General features: G+C 39.6%; 2 protein-coding genes across 2 annotated transcripts in view; both read left to right on the top strand.

Moving 5' to 3' along the window:
• The window catches only part of lcat (lecithin-cholesterol acyltransferase), a 5,395-nt gene extending 1,666 nt beyond the window's left edge, over nt 1-3,729 (top strand). The window contains exons 3-6 of the mRNA XM_027135093.2: nt 466-581; nt 748-843; nt 1,854-2,078; nt 2,570-3,729. Coding sequence (XP_026990894.2) covers nt 466-581; nt 748-843; nt 1,854-2,078; nt 2,570-3,162 — 1,030 coding nt within the window. The 3' untranslated portion in view covers nt 3,163-3,729. The remainder of the gene's footprint in view (nt 1-465; nt 582-747; nt 844-1,853; nt 2,079-2,569) is intronic.
• Nucleotides 3,730-7,301: 3,572 nt separating this feature from the next.
• pla2g15 (phospholipase A2, group XV) lies at nt 7,302-17,542 on the top strand. Its single transcript, XM_027135620.2, has 6 exons — nt 7,302-7,585; nt 11,084-11,240; nt 13,492-13,610; nt 13,802-13,900; nt 14,492-14,716; nt 15,069-17,542. Exons 1-6 carry the CDS (start codon nt 7,465-7,467, stop codon nt 15,578-15,580), a joined length of 1,233 nt encoding a protein of 410 aa, XP_026991421.1. The 5' UTR covers nt 7,302-7,464; the 3' UTR covers nt 15,581-17,542.
• The last annotated feature ends 2,019 nt before the right edge of the window (nt 17,543-19,561 follow it).

The raw sequence follows: 19,561 nt of genomic DNA, 5'->3' as shown, positions 1-19,561 counted from the left end.
AATATTTGGACAGTGAGACAACACCATGTTGGATCTGAAATGAAGCAATCCGTTTTATTTCAGGGTTAAACAAACGAATTACAGCCTTTTTTTACTTACAAAGATTGTTTTGCAGATTTTTTTTGGAATTACAAACTTTTTTTTATTGGATATCATTTTTATTAGCATTAGATTATATTGAGTTTACCCTACTAGTAGCTAAAAAACTAAATGTACCACCTAAGTGACAAGTATGTGTCCCCTCAAATGTATGAGATTGTAGGAATGAAGGAACTTTGTAAATAAAATTGTCATTCTGTTCCACTAATTATTCACACTGTGATGGTAAGTGCTGAGCTAACACAGAGCTCTTTGCAACACCAATTGACCTTTTGTTTTTGGAGCTTTCTCTGACATCGACAACGCCATGCCAATGCAAATGGACTCCAGTTGTCAGCGTTTCACACATCCTCTCTTGTGTTGTAGGATTGTGTATAACCGAACGACTCACAGGACTTCCAACTCTCCTGGTGTGGAAGTGCGAGTCCCTGGATTTGGCCAGACATACTCTATAGAGTTCCTGGATAACAACAATCTGGCAGGTCATTGCTCTGTCACCAATGTAACTTATTTACAATCAGTGAACTCATTTCATTCTGAATTACGTTTGTCAAGTAATCCTAACGAATGCCAATCGTGTTCCTTATCTTGTACACCGGTGAGATTCTTTCTCTCTCTGATTCCTGTATGACATCTTTCTGTTTGTAGGTTATTTTCACACCATGGTTGAACATTTGGTCAGTATTGGATATGTGCGCAACAAGACTGTTCGAGCAGCACCGTATGACTGGAGGATTGCTCCAAGTGAGTCAAATCTATTTCTTTCTCTCTTAAGTTACCCCTTAAACTGATATGTCCATATTTATTATTCTTCAACTACAACTATAACTACAAAGTTTTCATATTATTTTTTGCTGTAATTATTGAATAATATGTTGTAGTTACTGAATAATATGCTTTAAACTGAATATCTGAATGGATATTATCCTAGTGTTGGTATGGTAGTACACTGTATCTTTACCAATTTATACAGCTCCTGTGTTCAGTTGATACTGTAGCTTGGGTTAACCAAGATCTGGATTACGAGACCATACAGGCAGTTATAACCATCTCAATCTATCTGAGGTGAATTTGCCCAACTTGTGCATTGTGCTGGGAAATGGCGACAGAACCAAGACGACAGAACCAACTGCAAATATGAATAAATGAATGAATGAATGAATGAATAAATGAATGAATGAATGAATGAATGAATGAATGAATAGAAATTGTCTTGGTCATAGTCACGGTGGATTTCAAGAGTATTCTAGGAACACTGGGTGTGAGGCTGAAATAAATTCTGGATGTGAAGCCCGTCCATCACAGAGCACAACAGATATATGGATAATTTGGCAAGGCCAATTCAAAGACAAACTTTTTTTGGTGGATAGAGGGAGAAAACCGGAATACCCAGAGGAAGCCCACACAGACATGGAGATAATAGCCTAAACTCAGGATCGAACCAGAGACGGTGGGGCTTTGAGGGGGGTATCATGAATACTAGACTTATTGCTTGTTTGTCCAATCAACTAATCTGATTAAGAACACAGTCATCATTGACAGTATAATTAGCCACTTTTTTTCTGGGGACTTCATTTGTCCCATTGATGAAGAACTGGGGAAGAACCACAGATGAGTTCATCAGTTTTCATCTGTAGTAGAACCAGTCAATGTTTCAAAATGAGGGAATGTCAGCTGAGAGTCACACTGACATTCCCAATAATCTGTTTAAAACCTTCAGCTGCATGTAACGGATTGTGTGTGGTCTGTTCCAGATGAGCAGGCTGAGTATTTTGCACAGCTGAAGAGCCTTGTGGAGGAGATGCACAATGAGTACAAGCAACCCGTCCACCTGCTGGGCCACAGCATGGGAGGACTTTACATCCTCTACTTCCTCAACCAGCAAAGCCAGGCCTGGAAAGATCGCTACATCAAGAGCTTCATCTCACTGGGAACCCCATGGGGTGGATGTGTGAAGCCCCTCAGAGTTTTAGCATCAGGTTCACAAAACTGATCATCATCATCATTATTATTATTGTTGTTGTTGTTGTTGTTGTTATTATTATTATTATTATTATTATTATTATTATTAGCTGAGCATTAGATCATTGCTGGAACACATAAAGTGTTAAAATTATGTTAAACGAATGAGCACAAAGACACACAAGTAATACTGGGGTAGGTTGTAACAGTGGAACCCAATTCACGAAGCCTGTGACTGCCAAACAAATGTAGGTAGTTTTGGGTCATCCTCAGTTGCCCTTAAACAAAGTTACATAACAGCGTACACAGGACTTTATCTGCGTGTTCTGGGACTTACATTTCTGCTTAAGCCCAGTGAAAAGAACACAGAAACTCTGGAGCCTAGTTAAAGCAGGAGGTTTTAGCCCACAGTAGAAATGGGTTTCTGTGGTTGATTTAAGAGTACGAATGAGAATCTAGCCAGACTCTGATGCTAATTTTAGTGTGTCTGATTCCCCTTGCTCCTCAGGTGACAACGATGGCATCCCCATGGTGTCCTCAATCAAGATCCGTGAAGAACAGCGCATGACGACCACCAACCCATGGATGATCCCATCTCAGGATGCATGGCCTGAGGACCATGTCTTTATCTCCACGCCAAGCTTCAATTACACCCATCAGGACTACCGTCGCTTCTTCAACGACATTAATTTTGAGGATGGTTGGCACATGTGGGAGGACACAAGGAACCTCACGGCAGACCTCCCCGCCCCCGGAGTCGAGGTCCACTGTTTCTACGGTGTTGGCCTACCCACGCCAGTCACCTACATCTATGACGAGAAGTTCCCGAACAGTGATCCAGTGAACTTTCTGTACAAGGACGGGGACAATACGGTGGACAGCCACAGCATGAGCTTGTGTAAGCGCTGGATAGGCAAACAGCAGCAACCGGTGTACATGACAGAATTCAACGGCTTGGCTCACCTCGACATCGTCTTCAACCACAACGTCCTCAGTGCCATCCAGGAGATCCTACAGGGAACGGTTCAGAAGGACGACGCTGTCCGTACTATTTTTGTCAAACAGTCTAAGCGGCGCAAACTTATCGACCAGAGCCCTTAAATAATGCTCGGCTTGATTTCATAAATGCAGAGTGGTTAGCTTTAAAGATTGCAAAGAGAGTTGATGTGCATTAGGATGTATGACTGAAACGAAGGAGGTCTTTTACTATGTGGACTTTTGTGTATATAATCACAAACATAACCAGTTTGTATAGAATATACAGATTCAACAATATGTACAGATTAAATATATATCAGCAATCACATGTACATCCATCGTCTCTTGTCCTTCTTTTAGCTTCGGTTTTGCTGAATATGACTGACTGTCAATGCCTGCTGGACAAAACAGTCATCATTATTTTTCAATATATATAGTTTGTAAAGTTTAATGTCTATTTTACATCTATTTTACAGTCCGGTATTCCTATTATTAGATTATGTTTTAAATTTTAGCAGCACTCAGCCCTCTGTACATTTCTTTTTTGTATTGGAAACTTACATGTTCTTAAATGAAACTTAATAAAATCCGCTCACACAAATGTATGCATTTATGACAAAGAATGAATGAAATGAAAATACATGTAACTGTTGGATTCGACTGTATTTATAAAAGATTTTTGAAAGCCAACACATTTATTTTCCCTTTCATTTCAAATGTCTTGGTCACATTTATACTTCTGCACCGTCAACATGGATGAACAGAGACTAAAAAATACATTAGTGTAAATCTTAAGGCTCACCAGTGCTGTTATCACACCACCAAGAGCTGGTGTGCTGTTCTCATGGTGTTTGAGTGACCCTTGACCTGATCTGAGGGCTCAAAGTCCTGGTGTACATCAGCAGAAAAGTTGATTTACCTAAAACATGCTTGATACTGGACAGGGTTGAAAGAGCAAATCGGATGATTGAAGGACAACTAAAATAAATAATAAATAAAAAATTCCTGTGCAATAAAATAATGATTAGTGCAAAGGGTGTCTCCATGAGGCAAACATGTGTAAGCAGTCCAAAAGTTTTAACAAATGCAATGAAAATAATACATATTTAATAAACCAATCATATAATAATAATAATAATAATAATAATAATAATAATAATAGTAATAACAATTGTTATTACTATTATTATTATTATTATTATTATTCAAGAATATTTATCATCTCTAATTAGATGATTAGAATGTAATTAATACAGTAATTAATACTCTATAATTAATACTCTTATTAATACTCTGTAATTAATACTCTAATTAATGTGACATTAAATGTTAAATGTTGGAAAATAAAAGACTTTTCAGTCTTGGTCCAGTTTTAAAGCCTTTGTCCAGTGTTGTGACAGTTTCCTGTAACTGACTAACAGGAGTAGAACCTGATGTGCCCTTCTGTTGTAATAGCCAGTCCACCAAAAAGTTGACCTGATTTACATTATTGAATTTTTTTTCCCCTAGCAAGGAAAAAAATGGTACTAGGTTTCGCCTTCCTGCCACTTCTGCCAGTCTATCCGTTCTCCTCTGACCTCTCAGCATTGTTCATTAGATGCTTTTTGTACCATTCTGTGTGAATTCTAAAGACCATCATGCATTAAAATTACCCCAGATCTGCAACTTCTGAAATAATCAATCAGTCATTAAAATCACACTGAGATTACTGTCTATTTTGTTGTATCATGTCGAATTTAAAGAGAGTAAAAGATAAATATTTAGTTATTTAGATGTCTAACACAGACAACACGATTGCACAGCATTTATGTGATGGAGAATGAGTTCTTTTATGTTCCTTAATGATGCTGAATAAATAAGATCAGATGAGACCAGAGATGGGGGACTCGAGTCATATGACTTGACTCGAGTCAGACTTAAGTCATAAATTTGAGACTTGAGACTTGCTTGACAAATATTAAAAAAAGACTTGACTTGATTTTGACTTGACATTCATGACTTGAGACTTACGTGTGACTTGCACATGTGTGACTTACTCCCACCACTTGATGAGACCCAACCATCATTTCTAAACTGTTATAACCTCTCAACTCTAACCTCTATATATATATATACCTGTTTGATTCGACTGTATTTATAAAAGATTTTTGAAAGCCAACACATTTATTTCATTTATTTCCCCTTTCATTTCAAATGTCTTGGTCACATTTGTACTTCTGCATCATCAACATGGATGAGCAGAGACTAAAAAAATACATTAGCGTAAACATTAAGGCTCACCAGTGCTGTTATCACACCACCAAGAGCTGGTGTGTTGTTCTCATGGTGTTTGAGTGACCCTTGACCTGATCTATATATATATATATAATTTTACTTAATGTGCAAACTCTGTGCAATGTGATACAGATCAATCCTCAAGACCATCTTTAATAAATATCTCTCTCTGTCATTCTAACTGTTAAGTCTTTTAAGCAAAATAATGTGCATCAAAAGACATTAACAAGAGCAGAACAAAGGACTATGTACTTGTACCTTTACACACCACTTAGCTCAGTATATCACACAGTAAAGGTGTCAATATCTCTATACTTAAAAAAAGTACCACTGAATAAATCTCATTTATTTGTGCATTAACTCTAAAGGTATCATCCAGAGCTTCTGTTATCTTTAAAATCTTATTTTAGATTTAATTTCATTCTCTGCATTCTCAAATATTCTGCTTTAACTAATAATTCCTTTCCCTTTGTTTATTTATGGGACATATCTGTGATTATTTTTAACTGTATGATTACTTCTGCCTTTTATGATTGTGAAAGGGTTTTATCCTAAATAACATTTAATTCACCTTCACATAGATGGAGAGAGTATAAAAATATATCAGATTCGATTTTTTTTATAAGATTTTTATTCTGCTCATGGCACCATAACCATGTGCATATGATTAAAATCTTACACTATAATATTAACAATTAAATTCTTATGCGCAGGATATATTATACTAAAAAATATGCCTTTAAATACAAATGTAACAGCCTAATTTATTATAATAGATGGATAGATTTAGTCAAATTTAACAACCAAAATCATAATGTAATAATACTTACAGCCACCAGGAGGCGTACAGACCTGATCTTTCCCTCTTTTCCAAATATTTTTTAAAAACATTTTCTTTTTCGTACTTGTCACAATAAAGAAACATGTCAAACCTATTTCATATTTTCCTATTTTATCATTTCAGTATATGCAAACATTTACACTCAACTAGCTCAATTTCCACTCATTGAATGAGCATGTGCGTGTGTTTATACTGTATATGCATGATGACCTGTAATGGTTTCTGGCCTCATGTTACATTTACATTTACAGCATTTGTAAGACGCCCTTATATCCAGAGCGACTTGCATTATCTCATTTTTATACAACTGATCAATTGAGGGTTAAGGGCCTTGCTCGGGGGCCCGACAGTGGCAGCTTGAAGGACCTGGGATCAAACTCACAACCTTCCGATCGGTAGCCCAACGCCTTCCTACCACGTCCCACATGTTCAAGGGTTTGGCTCCAGGGCACTCACTATCATTATTAAATATTATATACAACACATTTCGTCTCCCTTTTCACCTTTCGGCCATTTTCTCTTCTGCTAAAGAAACTCTTAGGCCACTTAAACGTCCTCCTCACTACTCCTACAACACTTTTGACTTTCCGAGCTCTTTTAAGGGTTAAAATGCTTTCCGAATAACTTTAATCTTTACTACTATCTTCTTTTTATTCCCTTTAACGCCCACATTTCTAAGAACATTCTGGTTACATGTAAATAATCTATGCCACGAGTTATTCTGCTTTATTCATCAGAGGTTTGTTAGACTTCCACAAATGTTAAATGTTTCCTAAGAAAAACAGAAGCTCACAAATCATCAGTGATTACAGGATTTGGTTCAACAACATTAAAACAATAAATAAAAAAAATCTGTTTATTATTATGCTTAGATTATGTGTTGTATTGAGTCTGCTGTGTAAGTCCCTGTGTATGTGTATGAGCTGTTGCTACATAAACACTGACCTATTAGAAGAAAAGCATTATTGCAATCATTAATACAGCAATCATGTAAGCTGTGATAAAATATTGGGATATTTCTTGTGAGCACGTGTTTATAGCATTGACCATGCCTTTGGTCAGTACTTCACCTTTAAAAACGTCGGCTAAATATTAATCGACTCCCCGCCCCCTCTAATCGATGTCATCTGTGATCGTCACCAAAGCCTGAGTGAGTTAAAAACCCTCACAGCGCTCATATGGGGCGCGTTTGTGTCGTTTATAGTTTTGCATTTATTTTACATTTCTCAGCTTAATAATCTCTCACCATGGCTTTATTTTGATACCGAGCTATTTCGTACAAAGGGTTATTTTATCAGTGCAGCACAGATATGGTCCGTTGGAAGCTGATTTGTTTGTTGTTGTTGTTTTTAGCTTCATTCTCCTGGTGCAGAAGTTTAAAATGTTCCCAAGGGAAGAGGTGCACGGACCGACCTCCTCCTGTGGTACTGAGTAAGTTGATGCATTTTCAAAACAGGTATCTATCTATCTGTCTGTCTAACTGTCTATCAAAGACACTTACAGATCTTAATGCTAACTGTTAGCCTTGTTTACTGATGACGACTTGTTTACTGTTGGTTTGTTTACCTCAGGAGCGCGTGACTGAACGTTAGCATGTAGCCTGGTGTTGACCTGAAGGTTTGTGAAATGTAGCTTTCAGAGATTACAAGCTGCTTGTTACACCTTGTCGAAGTCTAAGAGATTGTTTCAGTCACGGAATTAGTAGTTAGTATTGTTAGTGTTATTAGTGTTGAGAGTATTGCTAGTGTTAGTGTTGAGAGTAGTGCTAGTGTTGCTAGTATTGTTAGTGTTGAGAGTGTTGTTAGTATTGCTAGTAGTGTTAGTCTTGAGAGTATTGTTAGTATTGCTAGTATTGTTAGTGTTGAGTGTTGTTAGTATTGCTAGTATTGTTAGTATTGCTAGTGTTGAGAGTATTGTTAGTATTGCTAGTGTTGAGAGTATTGTTAGTATTGCTAGTATTGCTAGTGTTGAGAGTATTGTTAGTATTGCTAGTGTTGAGAGTATTGTTAGTATTGCTAGTATTGCTAGTGTTGAGAGTATTGTTAGTATTGCTAGTGTTGAGAGTATTGTTAGTATTGCTAGTGTTGAGAGTATTGCTAGTGTTGAGAGTATTGCTAGTGTTGAGAGTATTGCTAGTGTTGAGAGTATTGCTAGTGTTGAGAGTATTGCTAGTGTTGAGAGTATTGCTAGTGTTGAGTGTTGTTAGTATTGCTAGTATTGAGAGTGTTGAGAGTATTGCTAGTATTGAGAGTGTTGAGAGTAGTGCTAGTGTTGAGAGTAGTGCTAGTGTTGAGAGTAGTGCTAGTGTTTAGTGTTGTTAGCATGCAGCCAAAACAGAGGTCAGAGTCTAGTGAGCATTTGCATTGGTGTATAATTGTATAACTCATCCCTATCCTATAAACTAACATACTTTCACCATTCTGTGAGTTATAAACATGTTGAAATAGCATGTACAGAAGGATTACAGAGGTCAATTTTTCCTCGAGTTGTTTGTTTTGTGTCTGTGAGCTGATTCATATGACATCCAGTCACATGAGGGAGGCAGAGAAGTGTTGCCACTACTGTTACGCAATGTAGTGTGTGTTTAATAACAGGACTGCACATCAAGTCCTTTACATTCAAAATGAGACAAAGATCAATACCTGCAAGGAAAGGTCTTAAAGAGTTAAAAGCAAAAACGCGAGTGAAGAAAGATGCTAAAAGATGTCAGTGAAACAGTTTACAGGATAACAGATTAATAACAGAATGAATTCAAACGTTTTGGTGTCAACATTAATAGGCAGAACAGACAAATGAATTCTGTGGTACAGAATATGTCATCCCTTGACATTGCTTAAATACAGAACGTATCATATTAAATTAATCTCTTTTCTCAGTAAACGTCACCTGTGTGTTTTAATCTGACAGTCGTCCTAAGAGCAGTTTAACTTGTCACTATTTGTTCCACTATAATCCCCCCTCATCACCAGCTCTCCATCATATGATCATTCCCAACACTTGAGGGTGAAGCATCTGCTTCCTCTAAGACACGTGAGCCTAGCCTCTTCTGCTCAGAGAGACAGGGCATGAGAGAGAGAGAGAGAGAGAGAGACAGGGCATGACAGAGAGAGAGAGAGAGAGAGAGAGACAGGGCATGACAGAGAGAGAGAGAGAGAGAGAGAGACAGGGCATGAGAGAGAGACAGGGCATGAGAGAGAGAGAGAGAGAGAGAGAGAGAGACAGGGCATGAGAGAGAGAGAGAGACAGGGCATGAGAGAGAGAGAGAGAGAGAGAGAGATAGACAGGGCATGAGAGAGAGAGAGAGAGAGAGAGAGAGACTTTTTCTGACTTTTTCAACACTTTATTTACACAAGTCACATATCATTAAAATTCATGGTGACTTAATAAATAAACAAATAAAAAAACAAATAAATAAAGATTAAAGGTTTGATTAAAACATGTGTGATTAGTTGAACTCTGGTGAAAAGTTCAGTTCTCCTTCCTCCACAGAGCACAAAGCATTCTCCCAACACCACACAAATTTAAAACCATCAACATCGTTCATACTTTTGTAAAAATTCAAATCAATTCAAATTCTTGATTTTATCAGCCTTTTCAATATCGTTGTGGCATCACAGTCAGCGTTTTGTGTAATCTGGTTTCTCCGCCTCAGGTATATTGCCATCTTGGCTTGACCGAAGATGAAGTTGACCAGTTGGCACCTGAACCTTTGTTTCCTAACGTACTTAAAACCAAAAATAAAACACTGAACAGTAAAATCAACATAAAACAACCTTAAAATGCTCCGTAAAATCACAAAGAAAGACTGTAACCTGGAACAGTAAATAAAAGCATGAAAAACAGTTTCTCTTTGTGAACAAAAAGGACAGTTGTGTGTAATATCAGGGTTTAAAACAGAAATAAGAGTTCACAGAGAGAATACAATGTAAAATCCTCCATAGGGGAGAGAGAGAGAGAGGGAGGGGCAGGCAGGCAGACAGACAGACAGACAGAGAGAGAGCCAGACATACAGACAGACAGGGAGCACCATCCCTCCTTCATTGAGACACAAAGCTGTGGCATGATCAAGATTTAAATAGGATATATCTGTACTAGAACAAATTCCTCGTATGTGAAAACATACTTGGCAATAAAGACCTTTCTGATTCTGGTTCTTAATCATTTGCTGCTCTGTTGTGCCGCTTTTATGCTGAAAAAGAATGAAGGAGTAAATTTCCACATCTAAGGGACTTAGTGAGTCAGAGTATTTTATTGTTTGCCACAGAATATTTTCAGTACTGTTCCCTTTTTTTCATTGCGAATAAAGTGAATATCCTGCATTATGCACAAGAGTCCAAATCTAGTGTAAGGAAAGCGCTTTAAAACAGGTTTGTGGTTTTCGAAAAGGAAAGGGCAACAAAGTCAATAAGACAGAAGTCAAACCGCAACAAGTTGTTAACCAAAAGTCAACTGTGATGTGATATGAGCACTTTATCTAGCGTTCAGCAAGCACACAGGCTACTGTTTAAACACGTGATAATATCAGAGTGAGTCAAACAGAGTTTATACCGAAGCTTCGTTTCACATCTGTTGCCTCAGCACTCGGAGAAAACCAGCGACCTGACATTCAGAAACAACCTGTTTGTCACCACAATTTACAATAATAGCCAAATATTCCCTTTAACGACTGATCATCGGTCGCTGAGCAGACAGCTTCTTATCAGATTCACTCGTAATGTCTTTAGATGTGAACGCGTATAGAGACGAGCACAAAGCTCTGAATCCGTTTACACCACGGTGCTGTTAAAGTCTCGATTCTGTCTGTTCAGGAGGATCTGATCCATTTTCTAGAGCTGTAAGGCAAATCACATGGGTGTATATTAATCCTCTTTTCTTCCAACGTGTGAACGGCTGTAACTGGGAAGTTCATTCAGTCTTGTTGTTTTGAAGTTCCAGGAGATCTCGGGAACCAGTTGGAGGCCAAGCTTGATAAACCCAGCGTCGTTCACTACATCTGCTATAAGAAGACCACTGAGTACTTTACGCTCTGGCTGAACCTGGACCTGTTGCTGCCTGTGGCCATCGACTGCTGGATCGATAATATGAGGTGAGAAGCATCAAGTCGATCTGCAGACAGACCGAGAGAGACAGACAGACAGAGGGCACGAGAGAGACAGACATATTTACATAGTGGTTGAGAGAGAGACAATAATTAGAGGTGCAGTCATTTGTGTAAAGAGAGAAAAGCAGTGGAGAGAGAACGCAGCCCTGAGGAGCTCCAGATGTGGGTGCAGGATGTGAGTTTTCTCAGCCTCACTCGCTGCTGCCTGTCTGTCAGGAAGCTGGTGATCCACTGACACAGTGGTCCCCAACCTTTTTTTCCGCCGCAGACCGGTCAATGTTTGATCATTTTACCGCGGCCCGCTGGGGGTGGCGGCGGCTATACAATTAAATTAAAATTAATAATTTTAATTTAATTGTATTTAAACATGCCTTTTTAACTCACTACAATGCTAAATCAATGAGAACCCTGAGCTTGTTTCTTTGCAACGAGACGGTTCCATCTGGGGTTATAGGAGACAATGACACCCGAAGTGTGTTGCTTATGTCCAGTTTATTCCGTGGTTTTGTTTTGGTTGCCATCACTGCAGAAAACCCCACTTCACACAGATAGTATGTCGGAAATGGCAACAGGGATTTAAGTGCTGTGTGCTCTCAGGGTATTCCGCCATGAATTTAATCCAGAACACCGGCAGAGTTTCTAACTTTCTAACGACGTCTGTTTCGTGCTCATTTTTGCTAATTTGTGGGTTAAATTTGAGCAAACACAATATACACGTACACTAAGCACTGTTAAACGTGACAAAGTACCGGTGAACAGAGAGAAGAGCGATACACACCTTCTCTCCACCAAAGCTACAACACCACTGCCGCTTACAGCCGCTCAGCTCCAGACGTCACCTAAACCCGGCCCGATATCACGATATTTTGCTCAGTAAGAGCACAAACTGCAGGGGGTCCAGCAAGGGTCTAGTGATGTCCTTCAAATAGGCCAACACCAGCCTCTTAAATGACTTCATGACCACAGACATTAAAGCGATGGGTCTGTAGACATTTAGTCCTGTGATTTTTGGTTTCTTGGGGACAGGAATGATGGTGGAGCAAACTACAGCATGAGTTTTGCAGGCAAATCTGCAGAGTCTACAAACTTCAGGTCGAGTGTGTCATGAAATACTGACCTGTAGGTGCGTGTTGAGCATCCAGATTTATTCCCCCTTTGCTGTAACCCTAACCCAGGGACAGCTTGCCACTAGTAGCTGTATTGTGTCTGTGTGGATGTGTGATCATTCAGCTATAAGAGCATTAGTTAGATCAGACACTGAAAGAGTAAGGAGGTCTGGGGTTCAGTCCGTGTTCCAGCTCATGCCAAAGGTGTTCAGTGGGGTTGAGTCCGAGTCCGAGCTCCGTGCAGGACACTTTACCTTTGGTTATTCATATCTTTATGAATGGCTTTACATGTACAGAGGCATTGTCATTGTACAGAGACATTATAGTTCTATTATCTTTGTAGAGGACGCACATATGGGTCCGATGATGATCGGGTGTTCTCAAACCTTGTACACTTTAAGCTCACTTTAGGTTTCTGTATTTGGATTTATGCAGTTTTTGAATAGAACTCAGACCTTTTTCAGAAAACACCCCCTAAGTTCCTACTCGGAAACTCTGGACGGTCTCCTACGACTGTCTGTCTATGACTCCAGTTAGATTATGGAAATCTGACACATTCACTGTCTGCATCGTCTCTGCTAGCAGTTTCCTCCCTCATGTCCATCATGTACTTTCTATTCAGTAGCTGTTATTTCATAACGACTTTTTATCCGATTACACGAGATCGAATTTCTCAGTTCAAGTTATGACTCACGTCCATATTAGCAGCTTCACGCTCGGGGCTCACGTTTCTTCTGTATGACGTCAGACATATTTCCAGAAGCAGAAGTTGTTTTTGTACATCAACGGCTAGATCTGCACGCTTTGTGTCGTAAGGCATGATCTTTGCAATCAGGCTTTGCGACTCAGAAAGGAACTGCGTAAATACTAATGGCTAAATTGTTTTTTTCTATTCACGGCCTAATAATTCGGGTTTAAAGTTTAAATTTGGTGTACTTGTGCTCCCTGTGTCGCGTTAGAGATGATCCTGAAAGATTGGCACATTTAGAGCCAAGTCTTTTTGTTGTGACTGATTTATTTTTAAATGCATCGTGCTTAAGAATTTTTTTTTTTTTTTTTTTTTTACATGCATTTAATGTGTATGAATTTATTGTTTTATGCTTTTTTATTTGCGTCATTTTGTGCGTCAGACTGATCTACAATCACACAACGCGAAGTACAGAAGCCCCCCCAGGCGTGGACATCCAGGTGCCCGGCTTCGGTAAGACGTTCGGCCTGGAATACCTCGACCCGAGCAAACGCTCCTTGGGTAAGTAACAGCTACACTTCCAGCAGTGGCCAGGCTGCTTTTGTTTTTGTTTTTGTTTTGTTGTTTCTTTCACACTCCTTCCCGGTTCACTGCAAACAAACCCAGCCAAGACCGAGAACAAACGCAGCCGTCTGTACCGAGAACCCGTTTACAGTCGTCCTCATGCACGTATTTTTTGTTCTCATCCACAGGAATGTACTTCTTCACTATAGTGCAAGCCCTGGTGGATTGGGGTTACACCCGAGACGGAGATGTCCGAGGGGCACCTTACGACTGGAGAAAGGCTCCCAGTGCGTCAGATTTAAATCTTCATGATAACCTACATATAAGAAATGCACTTTGTTTTTTTTAACCAAACGAATATAGATGTAGACATTCCTTTAAGGACGTCCAGCAGGTAACGTTGCTGCCTCACAGCTCCAAGGATGTCGGTTCAGTCTGTGCTTCTGATCGAGATTAGACACTTACTAAAGTCGAACAAACAAATGAATGATGTTCCCATGTCTTTATGGCACAAATAATGAACATAAAATACAGGGGGAAAAGTCTGGACCAGGGAAAAGCCTCTTCTATTACCCTCTACACCTGCTGTACTGTTTACTATTAAATCATCAATGATGAAAGAGAGTCATTAAACGACTTAATGGAAGAATTAAAATGTTGAAATGCGAACTTTATTATTATTATTATTTATTATTATAAACTGCCCCAAGTGTAATCCTTTCACAGAGGCAATATTGTAGATTGATATTTTTCAGAGGCACAAGCATTGAAATCTTTACCCAAGTAAAAATACAGCTGTAGTCTCAGGAGCTTACTTATTTGTTTTATTTATTTATTTATTTTCAACCAGGCTGTAATTGCGGTCTTCATTATTACAGATGAGAACAAGCCATACTTCAGCAAGCTGCAGCAGATGATCGAGGAAATGGCAGAGGCATACGGTGGGCCGGTGGTCCTCATCGCTCACAGCATGGGCAACATGTACACACTGTACTTCCTCAATCAGCAGTCACAGGCCTGGAAGGACAAATACATCAAGGCGTTTGTGTGTCTGGGTCCTCCATGGGCTGGCGTGGCCAAGACGCTGCGCGTGATGGCCAGTGGTACGAAATAACATTGTGTGTGATAGAGGTGTCTGAATTCCGGCGGTTTAGTTTGAACAGTTTTAATAGTTAAAAGCTCTATAAAAGGTTGCCATCTTTAGAAACCTCTGGGGGTTTTTTTTGGTGTATGTAGAGGAAAGATAGCTTTTCTTTAGCTTATCAATTGAGTTCATGACATTAGTGTGTGCACTTTGGATGGGTTAAATGCAGAGAACAAATTCTGAGTATGGGTCACTGTACTTAGCCGTATGTCACTTCACATTTTTTTTTAATAATTGTGTTTAGTGTTGGGTCTATTTATTTATTTATTTATTTATTTATTTAGCTTTAACTGTCCTGCTCTTCCTGTTAGGTGATAATAATCGCATTCCATTGATCAGCCCTTTGAAGATCCGCACTCAGCAGCGGACTGCCGTGTCCACAGCATGGCTCTTCCCGTACGCGCACACGTGGCCGAGCGACGTGCCGCTGGTCTACACACCCAGTGCCAACTACACGGTGAAAGATTACGAGCGTTTCTTCAAGGACATCGGCTTTGAGGATGGCTGGGCCATGCGTCAGGACACGGAGCCACTGGTGCAGGATCTGAAAGCCCCTGGCGTTCCCGTGCACTGTTTGTATGGGACCGGTATCGACACAGCGGAGGCTTACCACTACAGCACCTTCCCAGACGCAGAGCCCATAGTGGTGAACGGCAAAGGAGACGGCACAGTGAACGTGCTCAGCGCCGTGCAGTGCAAACGCTGGGAAACCGAGCAGAAACATCCCGTGCATCTGGTGGAGCTTCCAGGGAACGAGCACGTGGCAATGCTGCTGAACTTCACTACCGTCGCGTACATTAAAAACGTGCTGTTACCACCCTGACGCACACAACACTTTCACTATCACCTTTTAAATTAGCAGAAGTGACCAGTCGCACCTGACTGAAAGTCCTCAGTTCTGCCTTTATAATGATTTTTTTTTTGCCCCTTTGAGGTTAATTACTTCTGTTTTAAAATGTAATTGTTTACCTTCGAAAAGCGCTCGGCACAGATTGCCACTTTAATTTAGAGAAACGATCCGAGTCGCTTTCGTAAGTGAAAATGCCTCAGTTCTTCTTTTCTATAAAAATCCTTGGAGGTTAACCACTTCTTTATCTGACTGAAAATGTCCAGTGGTTTTGTGGTTATCTGGATCTTAGAGGTAAATAAATTAGTCGAGGTTTATCCATATGTACGTTCTTGGGCACGATCAGAAAATGAGCCTCTGTGAATTTTATATTGGGGTTGTCAATAAATCCTAAATTTTTAATTTGTAAAACTATCGATATTTACTGAACGTTTTAGACCAAATGTTCTCTGCCACTTTAAATGCTATCTCTTCTACTAACACTGATGTGCCTGCGATTTGATTGTTTCTCAGAACTGAGGTGAATACTTTTGCTATTCTTTCTAATTATACCAAAAATGTTCTTTTATCTATTTTGTAAATCAGATGTTTATATTTTGAATGTTTTTTTTTCTTTGCTCATATTTCTGCTGAATCAGACACTACAGAGGCACAGCTATACTCCGAGAGAACTTTGGTCATTCCATCAGCACTAATTTCATGCTGAGACCTTTTACGCTGAAAGCAATTGTCCTTGAATCTCTATTTTTGTTTTCGTACCCAGATCAGCTTGGATTATAAATTTAACTTGGGCACAGGATCAAGACACCTTAACGTTTTCATATGCTAAAAGATTATTATTCATTCAAACTGGAGGTATATATAGCATTATATATGCAGTGTATATGTAAATAGCATTATAGTTAATAGATAAGAGCCTTTTAGAGTTCAATTTGGATCCATTTATTCCTTTGTCCCAAATGTGTCTTTAACGCATTTAATTCCAAGTCACATTTGCATCTTAAAGGTGGCGTGCACGATGTTTTTGAAAAATGCTTCAGAAAACTGAGTCAAGCAGACAAACAAAACAAACGTGTAGCCAATGAGCAGAAAGGGGCGTGTCTTGTCAATATGCGGCGGAGAGAGCGTTCAGTGCATATGTCTGACATTAGCAGAAAGCGACTGAAACATTGACATGGCGGAGACCTGCCGTTACCTCTGCCACGGGTTCTAGGTGTCGAACGTCGTCTTCCGCGTGAAACGGAGCTAAACCTTTCACGGTACAACACACAGTACTACAAAAACACATTTATATTACCATAGTATTACTCATGGAGTTGATTTACTGATAAAAATATCCCCTCTGCTAGCTGCCCCAGCAGGTTCCGTCATAATAGCCTGGGTTACGTATGTATGTGTGGGGAGGAGCTATCAAAACAAGGGTGACAACCATTTGGGTTAGGGGCGTGTTTGTTTTGGTGATTTCAGATGTTAATGTTGGCTTTCAAACATCGTGCACCGCACCTTTAAGTACTTGTGTAATTGTTTTTTTTTAATTGTTTAATTTTTGTGTAAAAGCAAAAGTAATTGTTGATGTAAGAATCGAGAGAAAGGTTTGTTCAGTAGTCTGAAGTCATCCGTCATTATTTTCACTGTTCTCATTCTGATCAACTGGTGGGTTCAGAAGGTCAATCACTTAACATTTCAATCATTTTTTTTTGCATGGTTTCTTACCATTTTATTAATTTTGTTTTGTTTTTGGTGTGGGTGAAAGGCATATATGAGTGATGCACTGCTCTAGAAAGCCACTTACTCAGTTTTGTGACTAATACTGTAAGCCTGTACAAGTCAGTATTGTTCATTTTATTTACAAGCTCAAAATGCTCCTGTTGTGCCTTTTTAAACTTGTCAAGAGTGTTTGTATTCTATATCGGTTGAACAGTAATGATTTTAATGTTACCCTGTCCTGGCTCGTTGATTCATTTCCTCTGCTCTTTTACTTTATATATGGCTTTGTATGAAGCCGGTGGTGGATCATCAGCAAAGGCTTTGGGCTAGTGATCAAAAAACCATGCTAAAGCTGCCACCACTGAGGCCCTCAAGCAAGTTTCTTTATCTCTCTCTAGTTGTACCAAATGAGTAAATAGAATTGATAGTCATAGTTGATAATAAAAATAATAATTGATAGCAGGCAATCTCTGGTGTACATCTCTGTGGCTGAGGTTACGGTGGTTAGAAAACTTTGCGATCCTGCAGGAGTGGATGGGATCCAGCCAGAGATGTTCAAGTTATTGACAAACTTGTGGCCGATTCCAGTGGTAAAGTGAATCCTTAGTCTCTCATGAAAACTATAGTTCAGGGTTCTGTAAAATAGACCTTGGTTGTGAGCTGGATTCAGGAGAAACAATGTGGGTTCATCAGAGGCTGAAGAACAGGCGGCCAGATGTGGCAGTATGATCCTGTACATGCAGGAATAGGAGGTCTCTGTGGCTACCTTACATGATCTATTCCCTGTATGAGTGTAGTGAGAGAGTGCTTTCCTCTGCAAGTCAAAACACTTTAACTTGGCTGTCAGACCAGAGTCTCAAAGTCCTTTTCAGAAAGGATATCAAGATGCTGCCAGGGTGTTCAGTAGGGGGACTAGAGGTCCCATTTGCACAATATTCACTTCACATTGAAAATTCAGCACCTCTAATTCTGAGCCCATGGTTCCCTTGCTCCCTTAGCCTATGGTTCCCTTGCCCCTGAGCCTATGGTTCCCTTGCTCCCTTGCCCCTGAGCCTATGGTTCCCTTGCTCCCTTGCCCCTGAGCCTATGGTTCCCTTGCACTGTTGCTCCCTTGCCCCTGAGCCCATGGTTCCCTTGCTTCCTTGCCCCTAGTGGAGATTAAGTATATTGGGATTTTTATCACAAGTTATGGAAAAACAAAAGGTGAGTGCCAAAAAGATCAGTTGCTGTACTAGTCTCTAGTGGTAAAGCAGAATCTGTTAGCCAATCAGTCTGCATTCCTATCAGTGACATGGTTATGTCAAGGATATGTTGTAAGTACAGGAGAATTGACAATCTGGGAGAGCAAATCCTCTGCTCCTCAAAAATCAGTTTTGGGCACCTTACAACGATGCCCTCTGATCAACTCCGGCTATAGTTTTGCCAGTGTTGTCCCACTGGATGGAGACTCCAGGGGCAACCCCGGGCCTACTGGAGAGATGGTTTCTTAAAGTTGGCTTGGGATTGTCTGGAGGTTCTGGCAGAGGAGGTAGAACTAGCTAGCCTGGGTATATGTCAAACCACCTGAGATCACTAGTGAGACCTCCACCAGGATAAAGCACTAATCCTATGCCATACATCAATATACTATATATTCTATATCCCTCTGGAAGGAATAAAATAAAAAAACTGAAGTGAGATGAAATCTTGAGCTTATCCCTAAAAATAACCGACATTTGATTCTGTTGTTATTAAACAGTACAGCAGAAGCTGTAATTTGTTAGAAAAAACAATCATTTCCGCAGTTTCATTGTGTCGGATGTTGCGTATGACGAGTAAAGTTTTCACACGTTAAAACTACAGGAAACAGCAATTTCCTCTACTATGTGAAAGGGGTAAGAGTAACGGTGTATTTCTTCAGGCAAATAACATACATGAGTATGAGTGATGGCGGATAAGCAGCTAATGACAACATGATTTAAAGCTTATATAATATCATACCTCTGTCCCTGAGACTGAAAGCTACAGAATAAATGAGAAAAAGAGAAACTCTTGACAAAGATGCGAGATTCATTTGATAATATTTCTCCATTGTATTCGTAGAATTTAGAGTTTACTGATACAGAAAACAATGTATAGATTCAGCCATGTATACTGTACAATAGACATTATCACAAAGGGGCTTTACAGAAAGCAAGCCAGAGAGGAAAGTGGCAAAGAAAATCTCCTTGATATGACATGAAGAGAAACCAGACCCTGACTCTTTTATGT

This window comes from Tachysurus fulvidraco, chromosome 17 (assembly GCF_022655615.1).
Source record: "Tachysurus fulvidraco isolate hzauxx_2018 chromosome 17, HZAU_PFXX_2.0, whole genome shotgun sequence".
Classification (NCBI taxonomy): domain Eukaryota; kingdom Metazoa; phylum Chordata; class Actinopteri; order Siluriformes; family Bagridae; genus Tachysurus; species Tachysurus fulvidraco.
The sequence above is the reverse complement of the archived record's forward strand: the minus strand, read 5'-3'. Positions and strand labels throughout refer to the sequence as shown.